Source organism: Prionailurus viverrinus, chromosome A2 (assembly GCF_022837055.1).
Source record: "Prionailurus viverrinus isolate Anna chromosome A2, UM_Priviv_1.0, whole genome shotgun sequence".
In the NCBI taxonomy this organism is placed as follows: domain Eukaryota; kingdom Metazoa; phylum Chordata; class Mammalia; order Carnivora; family Felidae; genus Prionailurus; species Prionailurus viverrinus.
The window spans coordinates 9,402,035-9,422,453 of NC_062562.1; the positions used below are offsets into that span (position 1 = coordinate 9,402,035).

The 20,419-nt window shown below is 45.9% G+C and overlaps 1 protein-coding gene across 4 annotated transcripts in view; it reads left to right on the forward strand.

Annotated features, from left to right (window-relative positions):
• Nucleotides 1-20,419, forward strand: part of ADGRE2 (adhesion G protein-coupled receptor E2) — a 32,826-nt gene that overhangs the window by 10,378 nt on the left and 2,029 nt on the right. Inside the window, exons 5-19 of one of the 4 annotated variants that reach the window (XM_047842202.1) lie at nt 394-540; nt 997-1,143; nt 1,234-1,280; nt 1,424-1,501; nt 1,890-2,067; nt 4,786-4,893; nt 5,058-5,278; nt 5,470-5,649; nt 6,207-6,404; nt 6,719-6,954; nt 15,257-15,323; nt 15,600-15,691; nt 16,719-16,887; nt 16,973-17,083; nt 18,924-19,402. In XM_047842202.1, coding sequence (XP_047698158.1) covers nt 394-540; nt 997-1,143; nt 1,234-1,280; nt 1,424-1,501; nt 1,890-2,067; nt 4,786-4,893; nt 5,058-5,278; nt 5,470-5,649; nt 6,207-6,404; nt 6,719-6,954; nt 15,257-15,323; nt 15,600-15,691; nt 16,719-16,887; nt 16,973-17,083; nt 18,924-19,091 — 2,147 coding nt within the window. In that variant the 3' untranslated portion in view covers nt 19,092-19,402. Of the gene's footprint in view, nt 1-393; nt 541-996; nt 1,144-1,233; nt 1,281-1,423; nt 1,502-1,889; nt 2,068-4,785; nt 4,894-5,057; nt 5,279-5,469; nt 5,650-6,206; nt 6,405-6,718; nt 6,955-8,026; nt 8,185-15,256; nt 15,324-15,599; nt 15,692-16,718; nt 16,888-16,972; nt 17,084-18,923; nt 19,403-20,419 lie in introns of those variants that run through there. The other 3 variants (XM_047842192.1, XM_047842208.1, XM_047842215.1) reach the window with 3 other exon arrangements.

The following is a 20,419-nucleotide window of genomic DNA, read 5'->3' on the forward strand; positions in this document are numbered from 1 at the left end:
CCTGGGGTTCCCTTGTGGAGCCCCCCGCCTCTGTGAGCATCCCCTGGTCTCGCCCCTTCCTCACCTGCCTCTTGGGAGCAGGGGGAGGGTGTCGCTTCCAGTTCCTGGAAAGGGAGCCTGGGCCAGAGCTGGGGAGGGAGTAGCTGAGAGTCCTTGGAAAGAAAGTCCAGTCCCCATGACTCAGTTTCCCCCCTGGTTTCACAGCCTGTAAACCGGGGACCATGGTCCCTGCCACGCCCATCTTGCAGGGAGGCCATCATAAGGTGCACTGAGATTGAGGTTGAAGGTCACCAGGGGGCAGCACGTGCAATAACAGCAGGGTCCCTGATGCCGGGCAGTGAGAGATGGGTGCAGCCAGTGGAGGGGACCCTGACCCTCTGGCTTTGTCCTCAGATGTGAATGAATGTACCTCGGGGCAAAACCCGTGCCACAACACCACCCACTGCCTCAACAACATTGGGAGCTATGAGTGCCGCTGCCTCCCTGGCTGGAAGCCCATTCCTGGGTCCCCCAATGGCCCAAACAACACCGTCTGTGAAGGTCCAGAGCTCAGATGCCACGTCCTGGAGACCCACACTCAGAACAGCTGATTGCATGCGTATTCAGTGGCACCCACACCACCCAAGCAGAATGAATGCTGGCGGTGCCCTGCAGTGCCAAGCGTTAATTCTCTTGAGGCTTGATGGGAAAAGATCTGGGGGGGGCGGGGATCCTGGGGAAGGAGCCGGGGTACTGAGGAGCAGGCTCCTTGGAGACCCCAGGTGGCAGCTAATTACCAACTGGGACAAAGGTGTTTCAATAGTTCACAACCTGCACATCTGTACAGGGCTCACGTGCTATGTGTCAGGCCTCCCCACACTTCCCATAACTCCTGCATCACCAGGATGTGGGGTCGGCAGGGGATGTCACCTCCAGCCAAGGTGGGAGGTACTAATATGGGGAAAGGGGGCAGGACACAGAAGGAGAAGGGCCCGAGTGCCATCTTTGTGTCCCCAGATGTGGACGAGTGCAGCTTCCGGCCGCCTGTGTGCCACAACTCCACCGTCTGCGTCAACACCGTGGGCTCATACAGGTGCCGCTGCCGCCGTGGCTGGGAGCTCAAACCCAGATTCCAGAATAAGCAAATGAACACCACCTGTCAAGGTACCTGGTCTGACCTGACCCCAGCCGCCATCCCAACACACACACACAGACACTCTCACACCTAATAAATGGCTGTTTTATCGCCTGCAGAGATGTCCTTCCCTGCCTGGACCGAACCCCCTGGAATCAAGAGCCAGGTGAGTGGCCCCAGCAGGGACCAGGAGGCAGGAATCCCTCTGTGCCGCCCGCCTAATTCCCCCAATTTCCCCAAGCTCCCCCCACCCCACCCCAACACACATACGCAAGGCTCTCCGACCCGCCCCTTCTCCTCTCTTCCCAGGGACTCTCCAACTTCTTTAAAAAAGTCCAAGTTCTGCGCAGAGACTTCAAGCCGGCCTTGGCTCAGGGCACCATCCAGGTAAGAGCACAACTCAGGAGAAGAAAGAGAACCTGGGCATCCCATAGAGTCCTGGGAGGAAGCTGCCCCATCACCACGACAGCTTCTCTGAGACCCCGCCCCTCCCACGGTGAGTGGGAGAGCAGACACGCCAGTATTCACACTGCTGGGCACCCACCTGCACCCACAAATGACTTTTCTTTTCGCTGTTTCTGGACATTGGGCTTTATGTCATTCTTGGCATTTGTGAACAGGGTTGACCATGAGCGCTGGATTCCAGGGGCAAAGACCCAGGGAATCAGCCCCAGTACCACCTTTATCTACCAATCAGTTTTTAGGGGCTGTTCTCCGGGGCTGAGTGGGCAGGGTCTTCGTGGCTCACTGGCTCCATTCACTCATCCCCCCCCAGGACCTCATAAAGGGGGTGGATGAGTTGTTGCAGACCCCGGAAGACCTGGGGGCGCTGCCCCGCTCAGAGCAGCGCCGTGTGGCCGCGAACCTGCTCGCTGGCCTGGAGGACGTCCTGAGAAACATAAGCCAGGCCCTGCCCAATGGGACATTGACCTTCAGTGCATCTGCAGGCACAGGCAAGTACTGGGGTCTGCCCCGGGCTCCTGCCCTGCCCTTCCCCACCTCGTTTATCCCCCAGCCTCACTGGAGCCAGTGACCATGCTTGTATCTCAGTGTTACACTCCCTAAACCAATTAAAAGGTTGAAAAGAAATGAATAAAACTGTAAATCGTATACATTTTCATTGTAATATACATTATCAGCAGAGGAAATCATTCTAATGAAGAATTTAAGATACAAAATGGAAACATCTTCAAAAGAAGACAATTTATTAAATTTTTCAGAATGTAAATTTTGTATTATTTGATATTTAAGTTCATCACCATTTTATTACTTAATTTTATTTAGTTTTTAAGGTTTATTTACTTTTGGGAGTGAGAGAGACAGAGCTTGAGCGGGGAAGGGGCAGAGAGAGAGGGAGACACAGAATCTGAAGCAGGCTCCAGGCTCTGAACTGTCAGCACAGAGCCCAGTGGGGCTCGAACTCACTGACCACCTTTTGTGTAGCCATTCATTCACTGTTGGACATTTGGGTTGTTGACACCTTTTGACTATTTTGAATAGCGTTACTATGAATACTTCTGGATGAGTTTTTGCTTGAATAACTGTTTTCGACTCAATGTATATAGACGTAGGGGTGGAATTTCTCAGCGATATGGTAACTCTGTGTTCCATTTTTTGAGGAATGACCAAAATGACCAAAATGAGCAAATGACCAAAATGGCAGTGCCATTTTACATCCCCATTGGTAACACGCAATGGTTCCAATATCCATATTCTCAGCAACACTTGGTGCTTACATTTTGTTTTCTGATAGCAACTTCAGTGTATGTCAGGTAATATCTCATTGTGGGTTTGATTTGCATTTCCCAAGTGACTAATGATATTTAATATCTTTTCACATGATTGTTGAATATTTGTATATTATATATATATGAACTTATATATGTATACATGTATGTATACATATATATATATATATATATATATATATATATATATGAGCTTATATACTTTTCTTTTTTGGAGACATCTATGCAAGTCCTTTGCCTATTTTTAAATCAGGTTGTTTGGCTTTTGGTTGTTGGGAGAGTTCTTTATGTGTTCTAACAGTAGACTCTATGAGACATGTGATTTGCTAATTTTTTCTCCCATTCCACAGATTGTCTTTTTACTTTCACGAACAGATGCTTCTGTCGGATGAAATCTATTTTCTCTACTTTCTCTTTTTTTGCGTGTGCACTGGTGTCTTACCTGGGACTCCATTGCCAAATCCAAGGCTGTGAAGATTTACACCTGTGTTTCCTTCTAACGGTTCTAGTTTTAGCTCATAAATGTAGGTCTTTGTCCCATTTTGAGTTAATTTTTGTGTGTTGTGTGAGGTAGAGTCCCTTATACTGCAAGTGGAGATCCAGATGTGCAAGCACCATTTGCTGAAGAGACTTTTCTTTTTCCATTGAATAGTCTTGGTATCCCTTGTTGAAGAAAATCAGTTGACCACAGATGTGTGGGTTTATTTCTGGACTTTCAATTTTATTTTATAGGTCTGTATGCCTATCTTTGTGCTAGTACCCTACTGTTCTGATTACTATAGATTAGTAGTAAGTTTTGAAATCAGGAGGTGTAAGTACTCCAATTTTTTTTTTCATTTTCAAGATTATTTTGGGTATTAGGGCCCCTTGCAATGTCCTATGAATGTTAGGATGCACTGTTCCATTTCTGAAAAAAAAAAAGGTGGAATTTTGGTATGGGTTGCATTGAATCTATAGATCTCTTGGGAAATATTGCCATCTTAACAATATTATGCCTTTTATTTTTTTATTATTTTAAAAGATATTTATTTATTTTGAGAGGGAGAGAATGGGAGAAAGAGAGAGATAATGAGACAGAGAGAGACAGAGAGAGAGGGAGAGAGAGAAAGGGAGAGAAAGGAAGAGAGAGAGAGAGAATCACAAGCAGGTTCCACAACTCAGCACAAAGCCCAATGTGGGTTTCAATCTCACAAACTGTGAGATCACCATCTGAGCTAATATCAAGATGTTCAACTGACTGAGCCACTAAGGTGCCCCAATATTAAGCCTTTTAATCTACTAACATAGAATGTTTTCCTAGTTATTCAGGGTCTTTCATTTATTTCAAAAAATATTTTTGTACTTTTCTCTGATACAAGTCTTGAACCTCCTTGGGTAAATTTATTCCTAATATTTTGTTGAATATTCTTTTACATCTATGTTCATAAGAAATATTGGTCTATTGTTTTCTTTAATGGCTTTATCTGTTTTTTTTTTTAAATCAGAGTGATGGTGGCTTCATAACATTATTTAGGTAGTATTCCTTCCTCTTCCATTTTTGGATGAGTTTATAAAGGATTCTTGTTAATTCTTACTTAAATGGTTGGCAGAATTCACCGGTAAAGCCATCTGGTTGAGGCTTTTCATTTTGGGGAATTTTTGATTACTGATTTGTTCTTTTTGCCTGTTATAGGTCTGTTTGGACTTTAGTTATTTTTCAGTTACTTTTGTAGTTTGTGTGTCTCTAGGAATTTGTTAATTTCATCTAGGTTATCCAATTTGTTGGTGTATAGTTGCTCATAGAATTTTCTTACAATCCTTTATAAATTCAGTGTGTGTGTGTGTGTGTGTGTATGTAAACACACATATAAAGGATAGTATTATTACAGCCTCTACAGCCACCAATACTATCCACACTCCCTTAATAACTCTGACATCTCATAGACCTGTCCCTGAAGGTGCAAGAACAAGGAGACAGAAATGTCACCTTGAGTCTGAACCAGGCAAAGATGCTGCTGAGCTTGGATGAGGTGCATGAATCTAGTGACTCAGGTAAGGGCCGAGATGGGAGGTCACAAGACGCCCAAGGACGTGACACACGGGGACCTGAAGCTTACGGGGAGGTAGGGGGCAGAGTGGGGCCACAAAGGGTCCATCTGAGGAAGAAGGGGCGCTGGTGGGCACCCCGAGGTATCCACATTGGCCTGGTCCTGCAGGTCCTTCGGTGGTGGGCCTCATCTCCACTCCAGGGATGGCCAAGTTACTGGCCGAGGCGCCCCTGATCCTGGACCCTAAGCAGCAGGCAGTTCTGCGTGAACACAAGGAATTGCTGGGAGAGGTCTCCCCTGTCCTGCTCTCAGATGTCGTCTCTGCCTTTGTGAGCAACAAGGACACCCAGAACCTCGGCTCCCCCGTCACCTTCATCTTCTCCCACCGCGTGAGTCCTGGTGGAATGGGGCTGTGGCTGGGCAAGGAACTGGTCTGGGTCCGGGGCTCAGCCTCACTGTCGAGATCACCCTTTGTGTCCTGGGGGCCTCCTCCGTGGGCGCCTCCTTCCCCCAGGAAAGCCCTTTGCAAACCAGCTTTGGATAAGAGTCTCCAGCTCCCACCGACGCTCTCTTCCTACAGTTGGTGACGCCCGGGCCAACGCAGAAGGTGTTCTGTGTCTTCTGGGAGCACAGTCAGGATGGAGGCGGTCATTGGTCCACCATGGGCTGCAGGATGGTGGCCACCGGAGATGCCAACACCACCTGCCAGTGCTCCCACCTCAGCAGCTTTGCCATCCTCATGGCCCACAGCCACGTGCAGGTGAGATCCCTGAGAGAGGCCGCTTTCCACGTCTATCGCTCTCGAACATGTTTCCCCACATGTAGGAGCTTAAAGAAACATAAATTTAAGTCTCGTGGTGTCTGTGGGACGAGAATCGGGCGTAGCGTAGCTGAGTTGCCTGCTCTGGGCCTTACAAGGTTGAGACCATTGAGTCAGCCAAAGCTGCATTCTCGTCGGAGGCCTGGGGTCCTCCTGTGAGCTCCCTGGTTGCTGGCAAAATTCCGTTCCTTGCAGTTGTAGGACTGGGGTTCCACTTTCTTTCTGGCTGCGAGCAGGGGACCCTGCTCAGCTCCTAGGGGCTACCTGCATTCCTTCTCTCTAGGCCCCACACAGTGTATCAGCATTTCTGTCCAGAGGCCAGCAGGAGAAGCTCCCTCACATCAAACGCCCTCAAACTTTGAATCCTTTTCTCTAGGAAGAGCCTAGAGCTTTGAGAGCTCACTGATTAGGCCAGGCCCACCCAGGGTGATGAAATGCCTCTTAAAGTCAACTGATATAGGACCTGTGACTGTGATGTCCTTTTTGCTGGGTCCCAGGAGGAGGATCCCGTGCTGGTTTTCATCACCTACGTGGGGCTGGGCCTCTCTCTGCTGTGCCTCCTCCTGGCAGCCCTCACCTTCCTCCTGTGCAAAGCCATCCAGAACACCAGCACCTCGCTCCACCTGCAGCTCTCGATCTGCCTCTTCCTGGCCCACCTGCTCTTCCTCACGGCCATCGACCAGACCAAGATCAAGGTACTGACACTGTCCCAGAGGACCCCCTGCCCTGAGCCACGGGATGCTCAGTTCGTGGAGCCCTGCTGCACTGATACCTTAACACAATATCGTTGGGCGACAGGGAGGCTGGAGGGGTAAATAGCCTATTTCACATTGACTGATGAAGCAGAAGACAATCCTCTCTCAACAACTCGACCCTATATATATATATATATATATATATATATATATATATATATACGAGTTCTCCCCTCTGGCAAGGTATGGGAGGAGTCCTGGGGCCACCCTCCTCCCTGACAGTCCCTCCTGGTGACTCCTTCCTCCTCGCCCAGCTGCTGTGCGCCATCATCGCGGGGGCCTTACACTATCTCTACCTGGCCTCCTTCACCTGGATGCTGTTGGACGGTCTACACCTCTTCCTCACGGCACGCAACCTGATGGTGGTCAACTACTCCAGTGTGAGCAGGTTCATGAAGAGACTCCTGTTCCCTGTGGGCTATGGAGTCCCGGCTCTAATCGTGGCCATTTCTGCTGCATCCAGACCTTCCCTTTATGGAACACCCACCAGGTAAGTGCAAATTCCCACTGCCCCTATCTTCTCCAGCAGGATCATGGCCACCACCAGCACCAGAGGAGTATTTTTTTTTTTTTTCAACGTTTATTTATTTTTGGGACAGAGAGAGACAGAGCATGAACGGGGGAGGGGCAGAGAGAGAGGGAGACACAGAATTGGAAACAGGCTCCAGGCTCTGAGCCATCAGCCCAGAGCCCGACGCGGGGCTCGAACTCACGGACCGCAAGATCGTGACCTGGCTGAAGTCGGACGCTTAACTGACTGCGCCACCCAGGCGCCCCAGAGGAGTATTTTTTATTATGCCCAAGCAGAACACAGAGAAGACATGCTAAGTAATCATCCTTAGGACATCTTTCTGGTGGGAAGTTATAAGTTAAGCAGAATGTCTTTAAAGTTCTGTCCTTTGAATAGCAAGACTGAAATCAAAAGACGCGCTTAGGACATCATTAAAAAAATAGAATCTACTTCTTTCTCCAAATGCTTTAAGATGTTCCAGTTTTTTAAAAATTTGGAGCTAGAGCTGATTTATGTAATCAAGTAATAGATTTTTATATCACGGTTAAGATATACAAGGTACTTACTTTATGCCATGAATTTTTCTAACCATTTTTGTATGCATTAACTCGGTGAATACTCACATTAAAACTGTGAAGTAGGCAGAGCCATTTGCCCCATATTACAGGTGAGTAAACCGAGCCACACGTAATCTCATTAAATGCCCCAAGGGGAATGGCTAATAAGTGGCAGAAGTAGAATTCAAATCCACGAGTCAAGCTTTAGAGTTTGTACTCTGACATTTCCACCGTTAATGCTTGGTTTCACGTTTTTACATTTTTCTTGAAGTATATTTCACATACCCTAAAATTGACTCTTGGAAAGTGTACAGATTAGTGTTTTTTAGAATGATCATAGAGTTGTGTATGCATCACCAGAACATGCAGACATGACTGGAACACCTTCAACTCCCTAGAAGAAACCTCACACACATTAACATTCCCTCCTCAGTCCTGTTACCGTCTTCCACCCCAGCCCCCTGGGCCACCACTAATATACCTTCTGTCTCTAGGGATCTGCCTTTTCTGGAAATTTGACTTAAGTGAAATCATACCTGTGGTCTGTTGCGACTGGATTCTTTCACTTCGTAGGATGCTTTCAAGGCTCATCCATGTTGTAGCAAGTATCATGACTTCATTCCTTGTGGTTCCTTGCTGCTGCTGCTGGTGTTTTGTAAATAATATTCCACTATACAGATATACTGCATTTTTTCAATCTACCATTTGATAGGCTCTTGGATTGTTTCCTTTTTTTTTTTTTTTTTTTTTTAAAAGGAGGCTTCATGCCCAGAGCAGGGCTTGAACTCACGACCCGGAAATCAAGACCTGAGCTGAGATCAAGAGTCGGACGCTTAGCCGACTGAGCCACTCAGGCGCCCCAGGTTGTTTCCATTTTTTGCCACTATGAGTGATGCTGCTATAAATATACATGTGTAAGTTTTGGTGTCAACATATGTTTTCTTTTGTTTCGGATATATATCCATTTGTGGAACTGCGGGATCACATTGCAGATCTATGTTTAGCACTTTGACAAACTGTCATCTGTTTCTCCAAGTGTCTGCCCCAGTTTCTATTCACACAAGCCATGTGTGAGGGTTCTAATTGCTCTGCATTGTCATAGACCCTGGGTCTGGAGTTCTCGCTTGTCCAGCAAGAGCGGGTGCAGGATTAAAATGCGAGAGAGGCTAATGTCCGGGAGGAGACAAGAGCCCCAAGTAAGGGTCCTTGCTCTGTTTTTATTAGGATCAGAAGGCTTACAGGCGTGATGGACGTGCACAAAGAAATGAAACTGTGAACATTAACTCATGGGCGTGAGGAAAAGGGGGTTTTGAAGATATGCGGTGGTAGGGGTTTGGATCAATACAACACAAAGTCCAGGAGCCAAGCAGATGGTTGTTTACAGCAGACATGAAACGCCACATCTGTTTACCTAAACTTGCCTAGGGCACAAGAAAGAAAGAGCCTGCTACCTCAGGGTCAACGAGGCATGTTTCTTTTGCTAATTAGCTCCATTCTGGGCAACTTCGCCTTACTGAGGTCTATAGCCCTGTTTACCTGTTTACCTATTTGGGTCCTTCCTTTCTGGGAAAGCAGCTTTCTGCTATTGTACTAAGTTGGGAGGCATTTCCACCCTGAATATCTAATCTTGTTTACCTAATCTTGGATGCATTCATCCTCTAGCTTTCTATTTCCTTATGCCTTGTTAACCCATCGGTGCAAGCTCAGGGATTCCTAAGCTTATTCCCCACACTCTGCCTCATCAACACTTATTTTCTGCATTTTTAATTTTAGCCTTCTGCATGAGTTTTAAGTGTTATTTCATTGTGGTTCAGACTTGCAATTCCCCAATAACTAGTGATGCTGAGTGGCTTTTCACGTGTTTATTGACCATTTGCATATCTTCTTTGGAGAAACGCCTTTTCAAACCTTTTGTCCATTTAAAAAAAACATTTTTTTTAAAGTTTATTTTTATTTTTGAGACAGAGAAAGACAGAGCATGAACGGGGGAGGGTCAGAGAGAGGGAGACACAGAATCCCAAGCAGGCTCCAGGCTCTGAGCTGTCAGCACAGAGCCCGACGCGGGGCTCGAACTCACGGACTGTGAGATCATGACCTGAGCCGAATTCGGGTGCTTAACCGACCGAGCCACCCAGGTGCCCCACCTTTTGTCCATTTTTAAATTCGGTTATTTGTCATCTTGCTGAGTTTTTGAGTTCTTAGTATATTCCGGATGGTAGTGCCTCATCAATTTGTGATTTGCAAATATTTTCTACCTCTCCATGTCTTTTCACTTCCTTGCAAAGTGAAAAGTTTAAAGCAGAGAAGTTTTTTAATTTCGATGAAGTCCACTTAATTTTTCTTTTGTTGTTTGTGCTTAGGATTTTGTATCTAAAAAACCATTGTGCAACCTAATATCCCTACATTCCTTTCCTCCTCCTTTTTATTATTGCTGTCATAAAAATTATATCTTTGTACCTTACAAGCCCATTGACACGGTTTTAAAAGTATTGCTTTGCGTGGTTATCTTTTAACACAGGAGAAGAAGAGGATTACAAACAAAAATATACTTCAGTGTCTTTCATAATACCCACATAGTTACTTTTATTGGTGCTCTTTATTTCTTTGTTTGGATTGAAGTTACTCTCTAGTCTCCTTTCATATCAGCCTGACTTATTTAGGGTTTCTTGTGACCACTTAGCAAACAAGAATGATCTTATTTTTATCTTGAAATGCCTTAATTTCTTCATTTCTCAAGGAGAATTTAGCTGGATACAGAAGTCTTGGTTGACCATCATTTTTTTTTTTTTTTGATACCTTGAAGATGATATTCCACTGCCTTCTCCATGATCTCAGGCAAGAAGTCACTTGTTAATCTTATTGAGGATGCCTTGTACATGAAAAATCAACTTTCCCCTGCCACTTTAAAGATTTTGTCTTTGCCTTTTTTCAATAGGTCTATGATGCGTTTCAGTGTGGATCTCTTTGAATTTATTCCAGTTATAGTTCCTTGAACTTCACATTTGGGAAGTTTTTAGCCATTCATTCTTTAAGTATTTTTCTGCCCCTTTTGCTTTGTCTTCTGGGATTCCAACTGTGTATGTGTGGGAGCACTTGTCCTATGCCATAAATCTCTTGAGGTTCTGTTCATTTTTCTTCATCCTATTTTCTTTCCGTTCCTCAGACTGCGTAGTTTCTGTTGATGTATATTCAAATTTATTTATTTATTTTTTCTTTTACCAGCTCAAATCTGTTGTTGAGCCCTTCTGGTGGATTTCTCACTTCAGTGTTTGTATTTCTCAACTCTAGAGTTTCTATTTGGTTCCATACAGAATATCTGTTGCTTTATTCATATCCCTTATTTGGTGAAATGCTGTTGTTCTACTTTTCTTTCATTTTTCAGAAATGGTTTCGCGTTTTTAATACATTTGTAATAATTGATGTAAAGACTTTATCTACAAGATTCGAAGTCTGTGCCTTCTCAGAGATGCTTTCTTTTGGCTGATTTTTTTCCTCTGTGTATGTTGCACATTTTCCTGTTTCTTTGGGTATATTATACTTTTTTGTGAAAACTCAATATTTTAGATAATATATTGTAATCCTGCTGTTTCAGTTTCCTCCACCCTTCAAGATATGTTGTTATTTCTGGTTTGTTGGTGTCTTTGTTTGTTTGTTTAGTGACTTTCCTGGATTAATTCTGTAGATTGGCCATTTCTTGCAGTGTGTGTCCCCTGAGTTCTCTGCTAGCTTTTTTAAAGTTCTTATTTTTGTTTTTAATCATGGGTTCCTAGGGTGTTGGTCGCACTTGGGTCAGTTTATTTAGTGGCCACCAACTGTTTGTTCCGGAAGATTTCCTTAAATGCTTTGCCTATATACTTTGCATTCTTCTAAAAAGGTATCTGTGTGAGAAGACCGCACCTTCAAACTTCAGGAAGTTTACATAACAGTCTTAGCTTTCACTTTATGATTGCACAAAGCCTCAAGGTCAGACAGAGATGAGAGACTAGTGCTTTCTTTTCTCCCCATGCCTGTTTTGAGTGGAGCCATACCCTTATGCATCCTCAGATTTGCAGGAATATTTCAGAGATTTTCAAAAATTTTCATCGTCCTTGAGTGGTCCAGTATTTCCTTTTAAATTCCTGGAAAAGTTCTTTTGATCCCACCTGAAATCACAGCCTTAGGCAGCTGGGAATGGGGCCATAATTTGTTATTGTATTGATAATGCCCCAGAGTCAGCTCCCCCTCCCCCATGATTTCTCAGTCGAATCAAATAGGCACCAAATTTAGAGAATAAAGAGTTAGGAAACTACAGAGTTAGAAAAAAACTTGGTTGTGTTCTGGGGGTGATGATGATGTTTTCCATGGAGCTTCCAAAATAGTCAGATTTCTCTGCTGTCTTCAACGTTGTCAACTTCTGGCTGCTGCACCACTAAGCTGGGGAGAGACAGAACTGAGATAGCTCTGAGTTAAAACATCCCAGACTCCTTTCTCCCCACAATCTTTTTTTTTTTTTTTAAATTTTTTTTTCAACGTTTTTTACTTATTTTTGGGACAGAGAGAGACAGAGCATGAACGGGGAGGGGCAGAGAGAGAGGGAGACACAGAATCGGAAACAGGCTCCAGGCTCTGAGCCATCAGCCCAGAGCCTGACGCGGGGCTGGAACTCACGGACCGCGAGATCGTGACCTGGCTGAAGTCGGACGTTTAACCGACTGCGCCACCCAGGCGCCCCTCTCCCCACAATCTTATTGAGGTTCAGTAGCGTCTCTTGGTTAGACTATTTTTCAACTTGTTCTGTGGTGCTGGGTAATCGCCACAGTTCCGAAGTGGTTGGTTTTAGTTGTTTTGCTCGTATTTTTGCTGTTTTAGAAGGAGAGCAAGTTCATCAAGGTCCTTACTCCTCTACTCAGGAGGTCAGTTCCCAGAACGTGCACTATTAACCACAACGTGCTGCTAAAACTTATGCTCACCTGATTCACCTGAGCTGTCTCCAAGTGTCTTTCTTGGACACTGCAGTTCTTTCTTGCTTACATTCTTTTTAGTCTATACTTCAGTTGTCCTGAAATGGGCTACCAAACTGTCCATTGCTCTTTTCATTTTTAAAATTTTTTTCATGCTTTTTAAAGTTTATTTTTGAGAGAGAGAGGGACAGAGCACGAGTGGGGGAGGGACAGAGAAAGAGGGAGACGTGGAATCCGAAGCAGGCTCCGGGCTCTGAGCTGTCAGCACAGAGCCCAATGTGGGGCTCGAACTCATGGACCATGAGATCACGACCTGAGCCGGAGTTGGTTGCTTACCAAACTGAGCCACCCAGGTGCACCTGTCCACTGTTCTGAAATGCCCTGCTCACTCTCTACTTTACCCTAATGTAGGATCAAAAGTGAATTCTGTCACTATCAGTAAAATCCTCAGCAATAGGCCTAAGCTCTCTATGCATTAATTACCAATCTGTGGTCATAAGAGAATATCTGTTTTGTGCTGGTGTTAAAATTAAATCAAATAACTCACCAACAAAACGCAAATAGCTCAAGTTAAAAATGGTCAAAATAGGGGCCCTTGGCTGGCTCCGTTGGAAAAGCATGCGACTCTTGATCTTGAGGTCATGAATTCAAGCCCCCATGGGGGGCTATAGAGATTATTTGAATAAACCAATAAACTCAAAGGTGGACAACATATTTTAATAGACATTTCTCCAAAGATAGGTAAATGGCCAATAAATACACGAAAAGATGCTCACTAGCCTTAGTCATCAGGAAAATGCAAGTCAGAAACTGTAAATGAGATATTACTTTATACCTATTAGTTGAAATGGTTAAAAAAAAGACAATAAACACTACTCGCAAGGATGTGGAAAATTCAGAACACTCCTACATTGCTGGTTGGAATGTAAATGGTGCGGTCACTTTGGAACACAGTTTGACAGTTTCTCACAGGGTTAAATATAAAGCTACCACATGACCAACCAACACCACTCCTGGGTACATACCCCAGACAAATGAAAACATATGTTCACACACGGGGCGTCTCAGTGGCTCATTTGGTTAAGCAGGTCAGGTCGTCATCTCCCGCTTTGTGAGGTTGAGCCTTGTGTTGGGCTCTGTGCTGACAGCTCAGAGCCTGGAGCCTGCTTCTGATTCTGGGTCTCCCTCTCTCTCTCTGCCCCTCCCCTGCTCGTGCTCCGTCTCTCTCTGTCTCTCAAAAGCAAATAAATGTAAAAAGCCCCACCAAACCCTTGTACACGAAGGCTCATAACAGCAGTATTCAAAATTGGAGACAACTGAAAACAACCGAATGCCCCTCAACTGATGAATGGATAGGCCAAGTATGATCTGGCCACACACAGAATATCATTTAGCCGTGAGAAAAAGAATGAGACATATTTTTTTCAGCCATAAAAATGTGCTGTGATGTGAACGGACTTTGAAAACACGGTGCTGAATGAAAGAATTCAGTCACGAAAGGCCACATATCACATGATACTATTTATGTAAAGTGTTCACAGTAGGCAAATCGATTAGGTGAGAAGGCAGATTAACAGTGCCCTGGGGCTCCGATGGGAGTGGAGTACGAACACAGTGACTGCTTCTGTGCACGAAATGTCTTTTTTTTAACGATTTTGGCTGAAGTCCTCACGCTTTATTTTTTACTTATTTTTTAAAAAATGTGTATTTATTTTTGAGAGAGAGAGAGCACAAAAGCAGGGGGGAGGGCGGAGAGAGAGGGGGACAGAGGATCTGAAGCCGGGGCTCAGCCTCACAAACCTGGAGGTCACGACCTGAGCCGAAGTCAGACACTCAGCCCATTGAGCCACCCAGGCGCCCCGGGAACGAAATTTCTCTTAAGGAGTTGCAAATGTCCTCGAGTTAGATTTTGGTGCTGGTCACACAACTCTGTGAGTATTCTAAGGATCACTGAACTGTGTGGTTTAAATGGGTGAATTTTATGGTATGTAAAATATATCTCCATAAAGCCATGAACAAAAAATTAAAATAAGTTGATGGGTTTTGCAGCAGGATGAAAAAAAATTAGATTGAACAGTGCAAGAAAGGCCCCTAAAACCATGTTAGGGATGGCTCACACGACTCTCCCGAACTGTTAACATGTTTGTGGGCCTCTCCCTTGCTCCAACACTGTTTATCTCAGTAACATCATTCACCATTAATATCTCAGCTAAGGGGCGCCTGGGTGGCTCAGTTGAGTGTCTGACTCCTGGTTTCGTCTTAGGTCACAATCCTGGGGTGGTGGGATTGAGCCCCAAATCGGGCTCTGTGCTGAGCGCAGAACCTGCTTAAGATTCTCTCTCTCTCTCTCTCTCTCTCTCTCTCCTTCCACACCTCTCCCTTACTTGCGCTCTATCTAAAACAAAAAACAAAACAAAACAAAACAAAACAAAACAAAACAAAACAACAGAAAAAAAAACAACTCAGCTAAACATATAATTTCCTTAGGGAATCTTCCTTCACCATCCAAATCCCTCAGATTCCAAACTAAGCATGACATCCAATGATACATTCTTATAGCTGCACATTTTTATTGTTACAGTATGTTTAATTATGTGTCTCCTACTCCACGTGAGATTTGTGGGTCTTAAGACTGTTTACTTTCTTTGCCAATGACAGAGCCTGTCACGGAAGAGTCAATATTTGTTGATGAATGAATGAATGAATGAATGAACGAACGAATTTATATAATTGTTCTACATACCTCAGGATGAATGCATTTTTTACTCTCTCTCTCTTGCTCAGCTGCTGGCTCCATCCAGAAAAGATGTTTATATGGAGCTTCCTGGGACCAGTCTGTGTCATTATCTCTGTGAGTGATGATGTCAGAGCATCCTTAATGCTCAGCTGAGGGTCATTAGAAGAGCAGAATTATAAGGGGGGGGGGCGGTGACAGGGGCAGGAATGTCCCTGGATTGTCATTTTTTTTTGGGGGGGTTTGGTTTTCTAAGTCTGCTTCTAAAACTATGAGCTCTAACACGGTTACTTAATATGAAAACGACTTACATGTGGGATTGATGTGGGGCAGGCTGGGAGACAGACAACCGATTGAAATTGTACTCAATAAACCTTCTGTGGTTTCCCGAAGGTCAATTTAGTGTTGTTTTTCATGACCCTCTGGATTTTGCAAAGCAAGCTGTCTTCCCTCAACAGCGACGTATCCACCCTCCAGAACACAAGGTAAGGTGAAGGAGAGAGTGACAACCCCACGGGCATAGGTGGTCCAAAGGGCAAAGCCGTGTGCCTCGGTGGTCCTTAGTGTTTCTTCTGAGGGGACCCAGAGTAAAGAGGTGTAGTTAACCTTCTCAGTCAGAAGAGCTGGCACTCTGGCCGCAATGTTCTGTCCATTTCTAGCCCCAGCTTGTCGCCTCCCTCAGCAACAGGAAGAATTGACCTTGGTCACTAAACATTCTTTGGACTTTTGCCAGGGAATCCTAGGACGAAGGTGCAGGGAACATTTATGTTCCCATGAAGCACTTAGAAAAGCCTGTGGCTGTTTCCACAGCCCAGCCTCCACTTGCTGCCCCGCTCAGTGCAGGCTCCTTCTCACCCCTGTTCCCGTCCTTTCTCCGGAGAAAATCCTAGCCAGTGTCGAATCTTCTGGGAGGCGAGGGCAATCCTTGTTCCAGCGACCTTTGTGCAGATTTAATGCTATTTCTTCCACGTTCCTACCGTTATCCTTTCCAAATGAAAAGAGAAATCTTGCCTTTGTTTTTTTTTGTTTGTTTGTTTATTTATTTATTTTGAGAGAGAGAGAGAGAGAAAGAATCCCAAACAGGCTCCACGCTCACAGTGTGGGGCTCGAAGTCACAAACCACGAGATCACGACCTGAGCCTCAGTCAGCCGCTCAACGGGGTCACCCAGGTGCCCCTTGCCTTTGTTATTTTTAATGCCCAGGTCCCAGCACAGAGCCTCCTCGGTGGTGTTGGTTGAATGAATTTCAGGATCTCCAGGGAGCACCGTAAAACTTTTGAAACTTACATTGTGAGGTATCCCTATCCTCCTCAATGCAAGTCAAGACACTCTCCTGGTCCCAAGTGGCATTTTGGCTGTGGGGAATCACTGACAGTAAAGATCAGAGCCCATCACAAGTCAGTCTGAGAACTCGTCACCGACAGGGAGTGACAGCAGCCTCCGTGGGGCGGGGAGGAGAATGGCTTGTGTTGCTCCCGGTGCATCACGAGCCTCCTCTCTCCTCCTACCCAGGATGCTGACATTTAAAGCGATGGCTCAGCTCCTCATTCTGGGCTGCACGTGGTGTCTGGGCCTCCTGCAGGTGGGGCCAGCTGCCCACGTCATGGCTTACCTCTTCACCATCATCAACAGCCTGCAGGGAATGTTCATCTTCCTGGTGTACTGCCTCCTCAGCCAGCAGGTACCACGGTCTGGCCCCCATCCAGGACTCTTCCTGTCCCCACCCCGCCCAGTGAGCTGACCCAGAGCGTGCTTCGCCCCTGCAGGTCCGGGAGCAGTACAGGAAATGGTTTAGAAGGGCCAGGAAAGCCAAAGCCGAGTCTGAGAAGTACACACTGTCCAGCAGGGCCGTGTCTGATGCCTCCACCCCCAACACGGTAGGATCGCGTTCTGCTCCCACAGCCCTTCCCTAACTGATCCGCTTGAGTGCCGTCCTTGTCCAAGTACAGTGCTTGTCACACTGAACAACTTTATATGCAGCGGATAGATGACGCTCTAGGGTGGTTCCCCCTTGGTTTGCGTGTGACTCATGGACTATTACCCACGGTCTCGTTGGAAAGGTTTGTTTAAGACTATATGTTCTTCTTAGTCCTCAGGGGACCGTGTTCCTCTTAACTCTTACACACCAACACTCTTATTACACACCTGCCGTGTGGCAGGCATGGCTACCCAACAAACAAGAATCAATGATCTGAAGGGGTGATGCGCGTTCTCATCAGAGCCACATTATCCTTATCCTTTTTCTCTACACCCACCCGTATCGCGCCGTCACTGAGCAGAAAAGGCAAAGGCCCAGAAAGGCAACCATGGGGAAGGTTGGTGTGCGTATTTATGAATTACACAGAAAGAAGCGTTGGCTGGCATCGTGGACTTTCTCACCAGACCGCCTGATATTTTCCGCACCCTCTACCCACTGCGGAGCCAGGAAGGAACAACAGCAATGGCGTAGGATAATTCGTGGCGATGGCTACCAAGAGCCAACACCTACTGGTTTAGACTTAACCAAGTTCTTTTAAAAAAGTTTTTAAGTGTTTATTTACTTTTGAGAGAGAGACAGAGACAGAGACAGAGCGTGAGCAGGGCAGGGACAGAGAGGGAGACGCAGGATCCGAAGCAGGCTCCAGGCTCCGAGCTGTCAGCACAGAGCCCGCCGCAGGGCTCAAACTCGCGAACCGTGAGATCATGACCTGAGCCGAAGTCGGATGCCCAACCGACTGAGCCACCCAGGCGCCCCTTAACCAAGTTCTTTACCTACGTTTTCTCACCTCTTCCGCTTTCTGTGAAGTCCCTTGGGTTCCTTCCCATCTAAAGGAGCCCCCTGTACTGCCAGGAAGTCCTTCTGTGTTTCTCTCTTTACCTTGTTCACCCAACCTCCACTACCACTGGTTCTGTCCCTGAATCTTCTGTCTCTTCCCCCTTTTGCAGCAAATGTTCTCACCACCTGTTTCACAGGGAAAATCAGAGCCCTCACGATGACATCTTGTGAACTCCATGCCGTTGCCTATTCCAACCAAACATCCCCGTGCATCCTTTTCACATCCCTGTATCATGGATGCAGTCTCTCTCCTGCTCAGTAGAGACTGCTTCCACCTGCTCTTTGGATCCCATTGTCATGCCTTATCAGTTATCTTTAAGTTACTGTTCACACATTCTCCCTCTCTCCTTCCCCTTCCCTCTGTTACCATCTGGGAATATTCCTCCTGTAGTCAAGGAAACATGTTTGGTTCTCTTCTATCTTAAAAACAGGTACCACTGGGGCGCCTGGGTGGCACAGTCGGTTGAGCGTCCGACTTCAGCTCAGGTCATGATCTCACAGTTTGTGGGTTCAAGCCCCGTGTCAGGCTCTGTGCGGACAGCTCGGAGCCCGGAGCCTGCTTCGGATTCTGTGTCTCCCTCGCTCTCTGTCCCTCCCCCGCTCGTGCCCTGTCTCTCTCTGTCTCTCAAAAATAGGTAAAAAATGTTAAAAAAAAATTAAAAGCATGTACTACTTACCTTTTTTTAGCCACAGGCTAAGAGCTGACTTTTCTGTCTGTCTCCATTTCCTTGCCTTAAACTCACTCCCTCAACCTAGCAAATATGGTGTCTTTTCCCCGTCATGCCCCGAAACAAACATCTTTTAGACCCACAATGATCTCCATGGCCCTACGTTTTCTCAGAAACTTGTGACACTGATTCTCAGTCCTTTCTCATGAAACACTCCATCCTTATCCCCTCTAGATTCTACTCACATGCCCTTCTCTCTCTATGAGAGAGAGACAGAGCGCGAGCAGAGGAGGGACAGAGAGAGAGGGAGACACAGAATTGGAAGCAGGCTCCAGGCTCTGCAACATCAGCACAGAGCCTGACGCGGGGCTCGAACTTGTGAACCGTGAGATCATGACCTGAGCTGAAGTCATTCGCCTAACCAACTGAGCCACCCAGGTGCCCCTTCACTGTGCCTCTTTGGAACAAAGGCTTTGCATATATTTCCTCTCCTTGAAACACTCTTTTGTTTTCCTTGACACAAAACTATGGAAGCCCTGAGATCTTAGCTCATGTGTCTATTCCTCTGAGAAGCCTTCTCTTCTCACTCAGATTAGGTCAGATTTTCTTGTTTTCCACTCTCATAGCCCCTAGGCTTTTCCTGCCGACCATTTGTCAGAGTCATTTTACTCTTGGTGTTTGCTCTTTGGTTAGTGTCTGTCCTCCCTCTAGATTTCAGCCCCAGCAGGCACCGTGTTGGTTTTCTCTCTAATGTATCCCCAACATTTCACACAGCGTCAGGCATACAGAAATGCTCTGCACATAATTGCTGTGTGGCTGATTAAATTAAATTAAATGAACACACCACAGCTGCAGAAGGGGCAGGAACTTGCTTGGTCATCAATCTCTTACCAACTTTCCAAGTGCTCAATAATTATCCAATGAACAAACAAATGAATGAATAAATGAGTGAATGAATTGCCTGACCAGGAGGGGAGTAAAAATTACAACAAACTACTGATTAGTTAATGATGCTTTTCGGGAATTTCAAGACAATTCTCTGCCCTGGTTTTTTTTTTTTTTTTTTTTTTTTTTTTTTTTTAACGTTTATTGATTTTTGAGACAGAGAGAGACAGAGCATGAACAGGGGAGGGTCAGAGAGAGAGATGGAGACACAGAATCCAAAACAGGCTCTAGGCTCTGAGCTGTCAGCACAGAGCCTGATGCGGGGCTCGAACCCACGGACTGCGAGATCATGACCTGAGCTGAAGTCAGCCGCTCAACCAACTGAGCCACCCAGGTGCCCCTCTGCCCTGTTGTTTTATTATTGACCATCATGTCTCCTTATTGACACCCAAGTATTTCCTTATGACTCAAGAGCATCGTGTAGATCTTAGTTCTCCAACTGAAACAGGTCTGGAATGAAGTACCAGCTCTATCAAGGGCTTGCTATGTGAACTTGGTCAAATCGGTAAATCTTTCACTGCCTCCTTCCTCTCTTCCATACACATGAGACAGTTTTCTTGGGTTCACTCAACTGGAATGAATTACTTTCTTCCACTTGCAGGCTTTCAGGTGGCTCATGCTTTGGTGGAAGGGGGCTGAACATGCCCCCCCCCCCCCCCCCACTGTGAACGCTTTTTCAGCCAAGGATGTGGAGTGTAACCAGGCAGGACCAATGCAGCATCCCTCAGTGCAGCTGATGTCATCTGTACAAGGGAAGGGTCCCAAAGATCTGAGATGCTCCATTC